Genomic DNA, 15,165 nt, shown 5'->3' on the forward strand with positions numbered 1-15,165 from the left:
GGGCTGCATGGGGGGGAGCTGTTGGCTGGGGGGGTGGGCTGGGAACGGATGAGGGGGCTGCGTTGGGGGGAACTGTTGGCCGGGGGGGATGGGCTGGGAACGGATGGGGGGGCTGCGTAGGGGGAACTGTTGGCCGAGGGGGATGGGCGGGGAATGGATGAGGGGGCTGTGTGGGGGGAGCTGTTGGCTGGGGGGATGGGAATGGATGGGGGGGCTGCGTGGGGGGAGCTGTTGGCCGGGGAAATGGGCTGGGAACGGATGGAGGGGGCTGTGTGGGGGGAGCTGTTGGCTGGGGGGATGGGATTGGATGGGGGGGCTGCGTGGGGGGGAGCTGTTGGCCGAGAGGATGGAAGTGGATGGGGGGGCTGCGTGGGGGGGAGCTGTTGGCCGGGGAGATGGGCTGGGAACGGATGAGGGGGCTGTGTGGGGGGAGCTGTTGGCCAGGGGGGGTGGGCTGGGAACGGATGAGGGGGCTGTGTGGGGGGGAACTGTTGGCCGGGGGGATGGGAATGGATGGGGGGGCTACGTGGGGGGGAGCTGTTGGCCGGGGGGATGGGAATGGATGGGGGGGCTGCGTGGGGGGGAGCTGTTGGCCGGGGGGGATGGGCTGGGAATGGATGAAGGGGCTGTGGGGGGGGGAACTGTTGGCCGGGGGGATTGGAATGGATGGGGGGGGCTGCGTGGGGGGGAGCTGTTGGCCAGGGGGGGTGGGCTGGGAATGGATTAGGGGGTTGCGTGGGGGGGAACTGTTGGCCAGGGGGATGGGAATGGATGGGGGGGCTGCGTGGGGGGGAGCTGTTGGCCGGGGGGGTGGGCTGGGAACGGATGAGGGGGCTGCGTGGGGGGGAACTGTTGGCCGGGGGGATGGGAATGGATGGGGGGGCTGCGTGGGGGGGAGCTGTTGGCTGGGGGGGTGGGCTGGGAACGGATGAGGGGGCTGCGTGGGGGGGAACTGTTGGCCGGGGGGGGTGGGCTGGGAATGGATGAGGGGGCTGCGTGGGGGGGAGCTGTTGGCCGGGGGGGATGGGCTGGGAATGGATGAGGGGGCTGCGTGGGGGGGAGCTGTTGGCTGGGGGGATGGGAACGGATGGGGGGGCTACGTGGGGGGGAACTGTTGGCCGGGGGGGTGGGCTGGGAATGGATGAGGGGGCTGCGTGGGGGGGAGGTGTTGGCCGGGGGGATGGGAACGGATGGGGGGGCTCTGATTCCTCAAATGACGCTGTGTTTCCCCCATCTCTGCCCCCGCAGGACACCAGGGAATACGAAGTGTCCATCTGACGGGGCCGTGTTCCCAGTCCGGAGCGAGGGGGCGTCTTGCGGAAGGGAAGAGACGACGGGGGTGTGTGAAGGGGGGGCTGCACGTGGAGGAGGGGCCATGTCCTATCTCTCTGCTCATGCCATCCCAGAATGCCTTGCTCCCCCACACCTCCCCTCCCACTTTGTACATATCCAGGTCTGTGTGCCAACACTCACACTTTTCTGCTTTGGTAATTAGTTAATTTATAACCCCGCCCCCGGTTTATTTATTTATTTATTTATTTATTTATTTACTCGACCATGGCTGGCGGGGGGGGGGAGCTGTCCTTCTATCCCTCCCCCCAAACCCCTCTCTTGGGTGGTGGGAGCTGCCGACCCTACAAAAACAACTGGATGTTGTCGGAAACCCTACACTAACAAACAGTCCCAACACAGTGCACACAGCCCCACGGCTCTCAGGAGACCCTACAATAACGTAGGCCCACCCTGCAGTAACCATGCACAAAGCCCTGTGGCTTGTGGGGCCCTGTAGTAACTAAGGGGGGCAGCCGCCTTGGGGTTTGCAGGAGACCCTACAATAATATATTAGGACGCAGAGCTCTGGAGCATGTAGCGTATCGTCTGAGACCATCCAATAACAAACCAGGCCTCTTCCCCCCCCGCCCCGCCCCCACCTTGTGACGCTGTCCTTCCCTGGAAGGAAAAAGCCAGAAGATATTTATTCCCTTAAACAATAAATACCTTCCCGTGGTTTACACCGCATCCCTTTAAGGGCATTCAAGGTAGGAGGCTATAGCTCTTTCAGGGTAAAAACAATTCCCCGTCGCTCCTTTTCGGCATAAAACGCAGGCGATAGCTATTCCTGAACATGTCCCTTTGAGGGTAAAAGAGGAGGATTTATTTTCACAATGCTCCTTTAAGGCTAAACGTAATTCTTAATCATTACCTTTAAGAGTAAAATACTGGCCCATGGATACCCCTGAACCCACCCCTTTAAGGAGTCAAAAAAGAGACAGGAGGACACTGAGTTAAACATCATCCCTTTAAGGCTGAAACATATTTACAACTGACCCTTTCCCCTTTAAGGATTAAAACACAGGAGGATATTTAGTTGAACAGCATTCCTTTAAGGATAAAGGCAGGGGGGATATTTACTTCTATACTCACCCCTTTGAGGATAAAAAACAGGAGGACACTTATCTTTAAAGGGATGTTATTTAAAGTGTCCTCCTATCTGTTATTCTTAAAGGGATGGGTACAGTCATTTATATCCTCCTGCGTTTTGTCCTTAAAAGGACATTGTCAAAATGAAATGATGGGAGACAGTTCCCATATTCCTCTGCTACGTCCCTTTAAATACCTTTCACCCCAGGGGGGTGGGGGGGAGGAATCGTCTTTTCCCCGACACACCTGGGTCCCTGGTGGCTGACTGGAGGAGGAGCTGCTGGGGGGGTTAGGCCCCTTCCCCTCCCATGCCCCCCTTTCCACCCCCTCTCCTCATTGTCCTGTTTTTCCATTCACCTTTCTTTTGGAGCAATAAATAAACTGCACCATTTGTAAAAGCCGCGGGGTCTGCATCTCCTGGTGCCTGGGGGGGCTGACGGAGGAAACAGCTGGTCCCCTGCCCTGGGGCCGCATCGGAGCTGGTGCCCCCAGGTCAGGCAAAGCCCCATGTCCCATCCCCTGCTGCCTGGAGCCAACCAGACACACCCCCCCCCCCCCCCGAACGGAGATCAGGGTCCTGTCCTGCCAACCCCAGGAGGGAGGGTTGGGCAGAGGCACATGGCTGTGTCCTGGGGCCCGTTCCCCAGCCCTGGGCCCACAGCAGTGGGGATGGTACCGATCAGCCCTGGGCTGGGACTAGGGCAGAAGGGTTGAGACTCCCCATATAAGGGGATAAGGATGTTGGGACAATCTGAGGCGAGGGCTGCAAGGGGCCCAGAGCTGACCATGGAAGGGTGGATGTAAATCAAGGGTTGCCGGGGAGCCCGTTGGACGGGAGCGTCTGGTGGGGTGGAGCTGTGGTGCCACACTCAACCATGAGGAGACGCTGTAGCGGTGAGTTGACTCATCACAGGGGACAAAGGGGGTGAGGAGGGGGCATAGTCTGCAGAGACCAATTTGGGGCCCTATGTGAAGGGACTGAACTGGGGTAATTCTTTAGGGCAGGCTGGTTGCTTACAATGTGTAGAGGGTGTGGGCCTGTGGAACTCCCTGCCACATGATGCTGCACAGGATCAGCTCTTAGCAGTAGTGGGGGGCTGATCATGTTGGCGCAGGCCCAGGCTTTTTGGTGCTAATTTGCATGTGCTTGGGAGGCAAAGGTGGAAGCCTGCTGAGATTTGTTTGGTTAGCATTAATATTTTGCAGCATACCATGATATTACCAAATCAAGTTGTTCTGCAAAGTTCAAAAAGGCCCCAGTTACACCCAACTGAGGCTGCACCTGTAGAAACATTACAAAGCCCCACAGCGGGGCCAGTTCTGACTCTTAACCTGATTATTAGGTGTGGTGAGTTCATGCGGATTCCTGTGCTTTCAAATCTCTCTTGTTGGCGTCCGGCGGAGCTTGATTATGGCGTCCATCAAAGGGATCGTTACTGTGGACGTCTTCATTGATTACTCAGAAAGCGTCTTCTCAGAAAGGCGCGCAACCCTCAAGGGCTGGGCGAAGCACGACAGTCGGTCCTCGGCGTTACAGATACCTCGGGGATGGCGGATGTTCAGAACCCTAAACAAAACGTTCTGGTTCTTTCTGAAGTTTACAACTGAACATTGACTAACGCAGCTTTGAAACTTCCTGTGCAGAAGGAAAATGTGGCTTTCCCTTGATTTTTTTTTACTAGTTTACGCTTAACACAGCGCTGTTCTGTGCAGTATTTGTTTTTGGTCTCAGCTGTGGCTTGATTGTGTACTGCTGGTTCCAAACAGGGGTGTGGTTGACTGGTCAGTTTGTAACTCGGGGGTTCGTAACTCAGAGGTTCTACTGCATCATGGGATCTTTCAAATAGGAAGCCCCAAGACTAGGTGGAATGAGTGGTTACGTGGCTGGATTATCTGAATCTGGATTATCTGTTTGGGACAGAGGTCATTTGAAAAATATATTTATCTTCCGACCCCCTGTATTAACTATTCTGAGCATCGGGCTGTGGAATCAGCACCACGGGGTTAGGAGGGTTGTCCAGTCTCACCCCCAGAACTCAAGACCAAATGCGAATCATTTATAACCTAGTGGAGACCAGCTTTAAGCCCGTAACTGAAGGCACTGAGGGCTGACTGCGATCCCTGCAGTACGGGGTGTGTGATATGCGTGACACTGCCACGCTGCTTAACCGCACGCAAGCAAAATCAAATGAATAATTAATAATTGCTAATACTTCATTGCAACAGGGAATAAAAAGGTAAACAATGATTTCTGCTGCATCTGGCCGTTAGGTGTGAACTACTCCGACCAACCCGTCAGGGAGCGTTGCCCAAGGGAGATCGCCTGAACTTCTTAGCCAGCAGCGGTGAAATGGTGGTGTCCTCAGAGTGTTTCATCACACGTCCAGCCCCCCCCGCCTCACCCCGCCCCCCAGCTTCATACATTACTCTGCAAAGGTGCCACCTTAACTGACAATTACAAGGCGCCAAGCGGGCCCTGTGGCGCAGTAGAAGCTGCCCTGGCTGTGTATACATGTCATATTTATATGTTGTCCACACCACAGCGATGTTAGTGTGCATTAAGCACTAATATTATAGTCATTAGAGAGCCTACATTGGCCTATGGTTTTTAAATAACACTGCTCGTTTATGCTCCGTTTCCCATATCCCCTTGCAGTCACTGAAACTTTTGCCTTAAGTCAATAGGGGTGCTGTGACGACCAGGACAGAGCAGTGTTTTAGGTTAGGCACAGGCCTGGAAGGCAGGTGCTGAAAATGAAGGGAGCCGAGGAACACGCCCTGGGACCAGAGCGAGTGGTTAAAGCCACTCTCAGGTCAGGCATGCAGTACCTGGCAGGTGTAAAGTGGTAGGTATAAAAAGCTGGCTGTAGGGGAGTAACTTGGGGGCTTGTTTGCTGCATAAGCTGAACATAACACTGCATGAGACGGCTTTCTAGGGACCCGCATCTTCTGGACTCTTTCCTGAAGGAAATTAGCACAGTAAACCCGACTGATGCTGGTTAGTTGGTCTCTTGACTATATTTCATAAGAAGCCAAAGTGTGGCCAAGGAATGGACAATATGTATCAACAAAAACCAAATGTCTCTTTTACATACCTCTGGAGACGCCAGACTCAAGACCAAGCCAAATCGCCGCAATGATTAATCCCAGCGGTTTTAGTATTGATTAAAACATTGACAAACCAACGCCAGTGACCGAACACAACTGCTAAACTGGCGCCTTCCATCCCAATCTCTGTGCGTCTCTCTGTGGAGAACTTTTAGCAGAGATGGGGGCCTGAAGAGTGAACCTGTCTGTGACGGGATCCCCAGGGTGCAGCCTGGGACTGTGTGGCCGCTGTGCCCCCTCTCTCCAGCCTGGGCCGTCTCTCCCAATGACTTGCCAGTGACCAGCAGCAAACCCCTCCAGGCGCTGTGATCACTCAGCACAACAGCATGTGGAGCCCCCCACTCAGCCAGAGTGCAGGACTGCTCCCAGAGCCACTCATGGATCACACAGAGAAGGGACCAGCCAAATCCCCCCAGGTTCCAGCCTTGCACCACGGGAACATACTGTCTTGCACTGCTCAAGCTGGGCAGTGCAGATTTATTCATTGGTTCCCCACTTCATCAATGGAGAGTGGCCATACACCAGCCTCTGGAACCTGAGCAGATTTGTCCCACACGTCAAACAATCTCACTGGTAAAGATAAACAGTAAAATCAATGTATTGACTATAAAAGGTAGATTTTAAGTGATTATAAGTGATAGGCAATAAGTCAGAGTTAGTTCCCAAAAGAAATAAAATATAAGCACACTGTCCAAACTCTCAACCCTAGTAGACAGGGTAACACCTAGATTAAGCAGTTTTAATCACCCCACAGGACATTGCAGTTCATAGTACACAGATTTCACCCTTGAAATCTGGCCAGTCCCCTCAGTTGGAGTTTTCAGACTGTCCTTGTTGCTTGCAGCGGAGGTGGGTGAAGGAGAAAGGCCCAGCATGGGCCCCCTCTGTTCAGTTTTACACCCTCAGTCTACGTGCTTGGAACACACAAGTCCAGGCTTGTCTGGGGCGCTGCTGAGTTTCCAGGCCAGGCGGATTAATTCCCCTGGTGGAGCCTCATGCAGGGGAGTCCTTGCACCCAAGCTCCCTTGCTGGACAATGGCTGGCGAAGGTTGTTTGCCACCTGCCCAGGGGTTGGTTACTTTCCTTGCTGTTGCCTCTGGAGAGCTAATATCTGGCTGATTCTCCAACTTACAGTTTTAGTGATCACCACACAACACAATTCTCGTAACTTCATACGCATTAATGATACACATCTATGAACGGAGAAATCACTGTCAGAACCTCTCCCCTGATACCATACAAGGCCTGCTTTATATGTAAGATCATGATTATATGAAAATGAGGAATAGGGGGGTTCCAGGATGCTTCCCCAAAGTATAGAATGTCACACCATCTTTGGTAGGGCCTTTGTCTCCTGGTAAGTTGAAACCAAGCAATTATCAGTTCCCAAATGATTGTCAAGATCAGTGTGCATATCCAAGTAGTAATCGAATTCTGCCAAGCCTGGTCTTAAATCAAAAGAAGTTCTCAAGCAGCATTGGTCTTTACTTTGCCTGGCTGTAAATTTCAAGTGGGGCAATTTGCCCCAGGCCTCGGGCCCCACGGGGTCCCCACGAGAGTTTTTTGGGGCCCCGGGAATGGGGTCCTTCACTTGCTCCGGAGGGCTCCTGAAAACTCTCACGGGTCCCGGGCCTCCAGAGTTTCTTCCACTCCGGGTCTTCGGCGGCAATTTGGTAGCAGGGGGTCCTTCTGCTCCAGGACCCGCTGCCGAAGTGCCCCGAAGACCAGTGGCGGGGGGGTCCTTCCACCCTGGGACCTGCTGCTGAAGTGCTGGGTTTTTGGCGGCAATTTGGCGGTGGGGGCCCCCTGAATCCTCTGAGCGGCCCTGGATAGCAGGGCCACAAATGGTCCCAAAACTACTCGGTTTCAGAAGTAGGAAACTGCACAGGAACTGTTGGCTCAGTTTCGGGTTTATTTGACTCAGCAATGTCAAGGTGGAACAGGTGGAAGGTATAAAAAGACCCATTAGTTACTGTGAACGTGAACAAGCAGGTCCGGTTTCACAACCCATAATGACAGGAGTCAAAGGTTTAACTACAGAAGAAAACTGTACTATTCATAACATTCATAACATTGCTAGGCCGTTCACTCAGACAGAATAAAAATCAGTGAGATAATGAGTGAAAACAATGAGGAGGCGAAAACTTGCCACATGGGTACTATTAGCAGTACCCTGGAAGTTACTAAATAAGGCAAAATTCCAACTATCCTTAAGGCTGAACAGCTCCTTAAGGGCTTATTCGTCCTCAGTGCATCGCTAAACCTTATGACGAACGACATCATGGTATAAAATTCTACAAGATGTTCCTTCTAGCACTGCTAGAAACTTGCGATCTGCGGCATCACATCCAAATATAGGCTCACATGGCGGCCCGTCTCCAGTGCTGCTAACACCGACATTACACCATGTTTTATGCACATTAAGCTGGGACACTAATAAATTCTCAACATTGTATGTCAAACCGTACAGAGTAACTTTCCTGTAATCAGCTCCTGTTCTTACCTTTCCTGGCTATAAAGTTTGATTATCAATTCAAATAATTGACCAGACAGTCTTATGTTTTACCTTTGGATTATTCTTTCCTCTGTGTTAGCAACACCAGTGTTGATAATCACCTGGGACAACTGAGGCCCTATTCTGAGGGACTCTTGGTCAAAATCCAAACAAAGTGACCTTCCCCGGACAGATGTTGAGTGAATAAGTGTTCTTTTCTATTCTAGTTGTTATGCGATTCTTGAAAATTGGATAGGCCAATTATCATACAGGCCAATTTTCTAGTTTGTTAGCCAAACTAGACTCCTAATATTTTTGCCTTCTTATCTCTATATGTTGCTCTTAAGGACAGTTAATAAAATTCTCTACAATCAAATTTAGCTCAAGCCCTTTTGTGTAGTTAAGCCACCAGAATTCAAGAGCCCCAAGGATGGTGGAATGGGGAAATCCATTATGCAAACTGATTAACAAAAGTTTGTTTTTATCTAATTGAGACCACAACTGAGAAGGGAGTGAACGTTCATGAGATGTCACAGTAACCCAGGACAGCAAATGCTGACGGGCAAAGGTGCGAAAGGGTGACAGACTGATTTAGACCAAATAAAATCTGTCTTTGCTGTTCTTGTCCCTCCGGATCTAACTCCAGAATTGTATTCAGATTATGCCTGTGAACAAGAGAAGTGGGGGACTGGAAATCAATGATCCGAAACTTGGCCAAATGGGTGAAGAAAATAATGAGGGGACAGGCTATTCCAGCCACCACTCCCTTTGGAGGCCTCAAAGAGACCTTGTGGGGAGAACAGCAGCAATGCTGGCTGACCCCGGCATCCACCATCACTCTGCTAGGCCTTCACTGTCCTGATCCTAAGGGACGTCATGACCGGCCTGACTCAGAGAGGGACTCAGATGATGTAGCCACCTCTACCTGCTTTGGGTAAATCCTAACCACCACCCGGGGTGGGAGACTTTGTCACCTCCCTGTGTCACTCACCCTTTGTCACCTTCCTCTGCACCACGTCCTTTTCCTTCCCCAGCTTATTTCTTCACCATCCTGTCTCTCTCTCTCTTTTGGCTTAGTCCGCCAAGAATGTATAACTTGCAACCCAGATATGAGCCTGTGACCAGAGAGGCAGCTAAAAGCACTGTCCTGCACAGCTCAATACTGGCATGAGTTTGCCAGATTTCAGTGGGGCTGGTCACACTGGGGTCTGGACCCAGGTTTCTCCAGCAGGGAGGTGGCAAGTGAGAACTAACAACCAGAAGCCAGGTCATCTGTCTTTGCTGTTCTTGTCTCTCCTTTTGTTTGTCTTGTCTTGGAGGAAACAGGATCAGACTTTAACAACAATAGCAACTGCAGCTCCAACTTATTTCGACTGTTTCCCTTTGCCTCAAAAAGAACAGTTGTTGCTATGTAAAGACTGAGGGTATGTTTACACCTAAAACGCTGCATCGGCGCATAAGTCACCTCCCCGAGATAGAATTCTTCCATTGACCTAGCACTGCTTGCACTGGGGGTTAGATTGGGACAACTGCGTTGCTCCAGGGTCTGGGTTTTTCACAACCCTGAGAGATGTAACTATGCCGATGTACATTTCCAGTGTAGACCAGCCCACAAGGTGGGTGAAGTAATATCCGTTATTGGACCAACTTCTGTTGGTGAGAGAGACAAGCTTTCAAGCTCCACAGAGCTCTCCTTCAGGGCTGGGAAAGGTACGCCGAGGGTCACAGCTAAATAGAAGGCAGCGTGGATCGCTTAGCACAAGGAGTTAGCACGTGTTGCAAGCGACTATTCAAAGTGAGGTGGGCAGGTAACGCTTCTGCAGTCCAAGGACAATGGAGGGTTAGTGGGTTTCAGATTGTTGTAATGAGCCATAAATCCAGTGTCTCTATTGAGTCCATGATTTTTGTGTCCAGGAGAGTTATGAATTTAAGCTTCCAGGTTCATATTTTGAAAGTTTTGTGTAGGTTTCCTTTCAGGACAAGGCCTGAGAAGTCAGATAGGAAGCGATCATTCTGTGACAATTGTTCACCTGTGGGTGATGTGGTGTTTTTGTCTTTTTTCATTTTCCTGTGCGAGTTCATTCAAGGGCCCAGCGATTTCTGGTTTCACCTCTGGAGAACTTGGAGAGGGGATTTGGGGTGTTGTTTGAAGGTCAAAAAGAGAGCTCAGGGAAGATTTTTCAGGACTCCCCATTGAGTACGGGCTGTTGTTGTTTGATGATATCCCATGTGGGATCCAGTGTAAGGTGCTGGGTGACAATTGGGGATGTGTGGTTCCAGGGCTTTTATTTCCATATTGCAGCAGATTTTCTGGGGGAGTTGGGTGGCCTGGTCCATGACGTCTCTGCGGGAGTGCCCTCGTCTGGTGAAGATGGTCATGTCAAGGTGGGTTTTTATTTTCTAAAGATTCCTCACGGCCAAAATCAAAGGGAACCGGGGATGTTGTTAAAACAAAAGTTGCTGTAATACTTCATCTCTCAGAGGCTTTAACAGTTCTGTGTTCTTTTCCGTACCTATAACAGAAGGTTAAAAGGCTGAGGAACAGGGTGTTTGCCGTGGCTCCTGGCAGGTTGAGATCTCTGTATGCCAAACTCCACCCCCTGTTCAATGCTGGACAGGGTCGGGTTAACACCTCTGACCTCAGGGCCCATTTATTCCACCCCAGTTCCCACGTGTCTGGTAGCTGGGCTGGGCTCACAGAGGGAATACACCAGATGGCCCGGTGCCTGCTGGGAGGATGGGCCAGCTGTCTGGGATGGGGGTAGTGAGAGACAGCGACACCAGTGCACTGCCTAACAAGGGTCCCTGCATAAACCCTCTATTTCCAGGCAGCCCCCCATCCCTGTCGAGGACCCCCTGCCTGTGACTCCTACCTCGTCCACCCAACTCCCCCCCCCCGACTCTGCCCCCAGGACCAAGCTGTCTTTAGGCATAAGCAGAATATGCAGCTGGGTAGGGCACCATGAAATTTGGGGTACCCTACACAGCTGTATGCTTCGTATGCAGCAGCACCATCCTCCAGCTGGCCCCCCGTGGGATGCACCCACTGAAAGGGGCACGGACGTTCCTAGGGTGGTGCGGAGCCCAGGACGACTCCCTCCACTCTGCTGGCTCCCTGCTGTGTTGCTCTGCTTCCCACAGCTGTGAGTGTGTGTGGGGGGGAGGTTGCCCAGGACCCTCCCAAGCTCCAACCTCTGCTCCCTCCACCATGATCTGCCTTCCCCAGCCGCCCTCTGACCCCTGACCCCCACCCAGGCTCCCTCCTCCCCACATCTGCTGCTCCAGGCTCCCCCACCTCTGATCCACGCCCTCAAGTTACCCTCACATCCCCCCTCCCCTCCCCAGGCTCCTGCCACCAGCCCCTCCCCCTCCCTCACCTTCCCCCTGGCTCCTCCCACCAGCCCCAGACTCCTCCCACCAGCCCCTCCCCCTCCCTCACCTTCCCCTTGGCTCCTCCCACCAGCCCCAGACTCCTCCCATCAGCCCCCCTCCCCCTGGCTCCTCCCACCAGTCCCAGACTCCTCCCACCAGCCCCTTCCCCTCCCTCACCTTCCCCCTGGCTCCTCCCACCAGCCCCAGACTCCTCCCATCAGCCTCCCTCCCCCTGGCTCCTCCCACCACCCCAGACTCCTCCCACCAGCCCCTCCCCTCCCTGGCTCCTCCCACCAGCCCCAGACTCCTCCCACCAGCCCCTCCCCTCCCTGGCTCCTCCCACCAGCCCCAGACTCCTCCCACCAGCCCCTCCCCTCCCTGCCTCCTCCCACCAGCCCCAGACTCCTCCCACCAGCCCCTCCCTCTCCCCTACTCCTCCGCCAGCCCCCCTCCCAGCTCAGGTTCTCCTTCGGGTCCGAAAAGATGCCGGAATTTTTGCATTTGGCGCTAGCCCCGCCCCTTCGGTCAGGCCGACCAATCAGGAACGCCGGATGGGGCGGGCGCACGCGCAACGGCTGGGCGGAGGCGTTAGAGCCAAGCCGAAGTCGGGGAGAGCGCTTGAGGGGCGGGCGCACGCGCTTGGGGGGGCGGTTAAGACTCATCGCAAAGGCGCATGCGTACTGAGAGTGTGGTGCACGCTCTCGAGCGGTGAGTAGAACCAGCGCATGCGTATACAGCAGGGCTGGGGCAAGCAGTGTGGCGCATGCGCACTGAAGAAACACAAAGACGGCACCGCTGAGTACGGCGCGCGACCTAGCCGACTTTGAAGAAGGCGCATGCGCAGTGAGGCGCAGACGCTCTGGGTACGGGCTCCGTCGCTCATGCGCGTGGTAAGGCGCGGATGGCGCACGCGCAGTGAAGGGACCTGAGCAGAGACTTCACAAAATGGCGGCAGGGGCTTGGGTTTCCTGGCAGCCAGTGGCTGAGATGTGACCCCCCCAGCTTCCCTTGGGAGCCCCAGTGTGGGCCTGGCCGGGACAGAGCCCCCAGCAGGGTCAGTTGGGGCGAGCCCCAAGGTGGCCACCACCTCGGCATGACCATCCGGGGCCACTGCCAAGAGGGCTGCCAGGGCACCACACGCATGGCGTGAGCCCCAAGATGGCCGCCAGGTTGGCGTGAGCCCCAAGATGGCCGCCGCGTTGGCATGAGTCCCAAGATGGCCGCCAGGTTGGCGTGAGCCCCAAGATGGCCGCCGCGTTGGCGTGAGTCCCAAGATGGCCACCGCGTTGGCGTGAGCCCCAAGGTGGCCGCCGCGTTGGCGTGAGTCCCAAGATGGCCGCCAGGTTGGCGTGAGCCCCAAGATGGCCGCCGCGTTGGCATGAGTCCCAAGATGGCCACCGCGTTGGCGTGAGCCCCAAGGTGGCCGCCAGGTTGGCGTGAGCCCCAAGATGGCCGCCAGGTTGGCGTGAGCCCCAAGATGGCCACTGCATTGACATGACTGGCAGATGGCGAGCCCAAGATGGCTGCCAGGTTGGCGTGAGCCCCAAGATGGCCGCCGCGTTGGCATGAGTCCCAAGATGGCCACTGCATTGACATGACTGGCAGGTGCCAAGCCCCTAAATGGCCACAGTGTTGGTGTGACTGGCATTGAAGCTCAGGGCTGTTATTGTAGGGTCTCCGCTGAACCCTTTGTTGTCATAGTGCACCCGAAAAGCACCAGCACTGACTGCTGGCTTGTTATTGTAGGGTCTCCAGCCATGTTCTAAGCATTGACTCTCCCCTTGCAGGCTGATCTTGTCCTGCCATGGAGGCCACGGCTGTGGAGGAAGGCGAGGTAACCTCTGGGATGCAGTCCCTGGCGGTGGAGGATGCCCCAGAGCTGGTGCCGTCTGCAGTGGAGGACAACAGGCCGGCGCCGGAAGAGGCAGAGGAGCAGGGGCAGGAGGAGGAGGCTGGGTGGTGTGTCCCCTGCAGCGACGAGGAGCTGGAGGGCCCAGAGGCCTGGATGCCGCCTCCTGAGGAGATCAGACGCCTCTACGAGCAGATCGCTGCCGAGGGCACCCTGCCGCTCCAGGCCGAGATCCTGCCCCGCAGGGCCCCCACCCCTGAGCCTGACAGTGAGGAGGAGGAGAGATCCGATGGGCAGCCCGAGAGCGAAGAGGAAGAGGAAGAGAAGTGAGCGCAGGCCTGGGCTAGCCAGGGGCTGTGGGGTGAGGGGCACTGGCAGGGCTGGAGGGGGGCAGGGCTAGGCTAGCTGGGGGCTTCAGGTTGGCGTTGGCAGAGCTGGGCAGGGCAGGAGACTATCTGGCGCTGCCCCTTCCCCTGTATTGAGGATTTAACCCCTCAGCTCTCTCTGCTCCAGGCCCCACGTCCCGACCGAGTTTGACTTTGACGATGAGCCTGTGATGCCCAAGAACTCCCTGATTGATCGCAGGAGAACACCAGGTAGGAACAGAGCTGGGGAGAGAACCCAGGAGTCCTGACTCCCAGCCCCGCCCCCCGCTTTAACCATTAGCCCCCTGTGCGGGGGTAGAACCCAGGGGTCCTGACTCCCAGCCCTGCCCCCCGCTTTAACCATTAGCCCCCCTGTGTGGGGTAGAACCCAGGAGTCCTGACTCCCAGCCCCCCCGCTTTAACCATTAGCCCCCTGTGCGGGGGTAGAACCCAGGGGTCCTGACTCCCAGCCCCGCCCCCCGCTTTAACCATTAGCCCCCTGTGTGGAGGTAGAACCCAGGGGTCCTGACTCCCAGCCCCGCCCCCCACTTTAACCATTAGCCCCCTGTGCGGGGGTAGAACCCAGGGGTCCTGACTCCCAGCCCCCCCCGCTTTAACCATTAGCCCCCCTGTGTGGGGTAGAACCCAGGAGTCCTGACTCCCAGCCCCCCCGCTTTAACCATTAGCCCCCCTGTGTGGGGGTAGAACCCAGGGGTCCTGACTCCCAGCCCCGCCCCCCGCTTTAACCATAAGCCCCCCTGTGTGGGGTAGAACCCAGGAGTCCTGACTCCCAGCCCCCCCGCTTTAACCATTAGCCCTCCTGTGCGGGGGTAGAACCCAGGAGTCCTGACTCCCAGCCCCCCCGCTTTAACCATTAGCCCCCCTGTGCGGGGGTAGAACCCAGGAGTCCTGACTCCCAGCCCCGCCCCGAGCGGGGTCCTGACACTCCTCTCCCCCGCAGGCAGCTCGCGCAGCCAGAAGCGTGAGGCCCGGCTGGACAAGGTGCTGTCGGACATGAAGCGGCACAAGAAGCTGGAGGAACAGATCCTGCGCACGGGCCACGACCTCTTCCAGCTGGACAGGGAGGAGGCACCGTCCCCACAGCGCCCCTCCGGGCTCTTCCTGCGCCAGCGCAAGTACTGACCACCGGGGGTGGGGCTGGCAGGCAGTGGGGCCTTGCCCCCTTCCCAGCGTCCTCTGGGCTGGCGCTTGGATCCCGCTGCTCCACGGCCGCTCCAGTCCAGATACCAGCTTGGAGGACTGAGATGGGGGAGGGAATACAGTGATGGACCAGTGGGGTCAGCCAGTGGGGCACGGGGCCTTTCCAGTCTGGCTCCAGGGCAGGGGAATGGGCCCGTGGCTTTCAGGATCTCAGCACAGCTGCCTCCATCACACCTGTGGCTCTGCCCCCACTGGGGGCCGGCGAAGCAGGAAATGTCCCCCTGTGTTGCCCGGAGGGGGCAAAATCTACAGCCTGGGGGTGGAGGGAAGGGTCTGTCCAGTGTTTCTGCTGCAATAAATGTGTTTCTCGCCCTCTGGCGTCGCCTTTCTTCTGC

The 15,165-nt window shown here is 55.6% G+C and overlaps 2 protein-coding genes across 6 annotated transcripts in view; both read left to right on the top strand.

Moving 5' to 3' along the window:
• SEZ6L2 (seizure related 6 homolog like 2) overlaps positions 1–2,825 on the top strand; it is a 32,989-nt gene extending 30,164 nt beyond the window's left edge. The window contains 1 exon segment of the mRNA XM_030547831.1: positions 1,249–2,825. Within this exon segment, the coding sequence (XP_030403691.1) occupies positions 1,249–1,278 (30 nt within the window). The 3' untranslated portion in view covers positions 1,279–2,825.
• A 9,140-nt stretch (positions 2,826–11,965) lies between these two features.
• PAGR1 (PAXIP1 associated glutamate rich protein 1) lies at positions 11,966–15,142 on the top strand. 5 transcript variants are annotated; one of them, XM_030547768.1, is made up of 4 exons: positions 11,966–12,103; positions 13,183–13,570; positions 13,743–13,840; positions 14,571–15,142. In XM_030547768.1, exons 2-4 carry the CDS (start codon positions 13,200–13,202, stop codon positions 14,750–14,752), a joined length of 651 nt encoding a protein of 216 aa, XP_030403628.1. In that variant the 5' UTR covers positions 11,966–12,103; positions 13,183–13,199; the 3' UTR covers positions 14,753–15,142. The 5 variants fall into 5 exon arrangements, with proteins under 5 accessions (XP_030403628.1, XP_030403633.1, XP_030403632.1 ...); XM_030547773.1 differs by having other exon boundaries at positions 11,970–12,103; positions 13,758–13,840; XM_030547772.1 differs by lacking the exon at positions 11,966–12,103 and adding an exon at positions 12,110–12,285.
• The last annotated feature ends 23 nt before the right edge of the window (positions 15,143–15,165 follow it).

The sequence above is a fragment of the Gopherus evgoodei genome, unplaced genomic scaffold, assembly GCF_007399415.2.
Source record: "Gopherus evgoodei ecotype Sinaloan lineage unplaced genomic scaffold, rGopEvg1_v1.p scaffold_71_arrow_ctg1, whole genome shotgun sequence".
NCBI lineage: Eukaryota > Metazoa > Chordata > Testudines > Testudinidae > Gopherus > Gopherus evgoodei.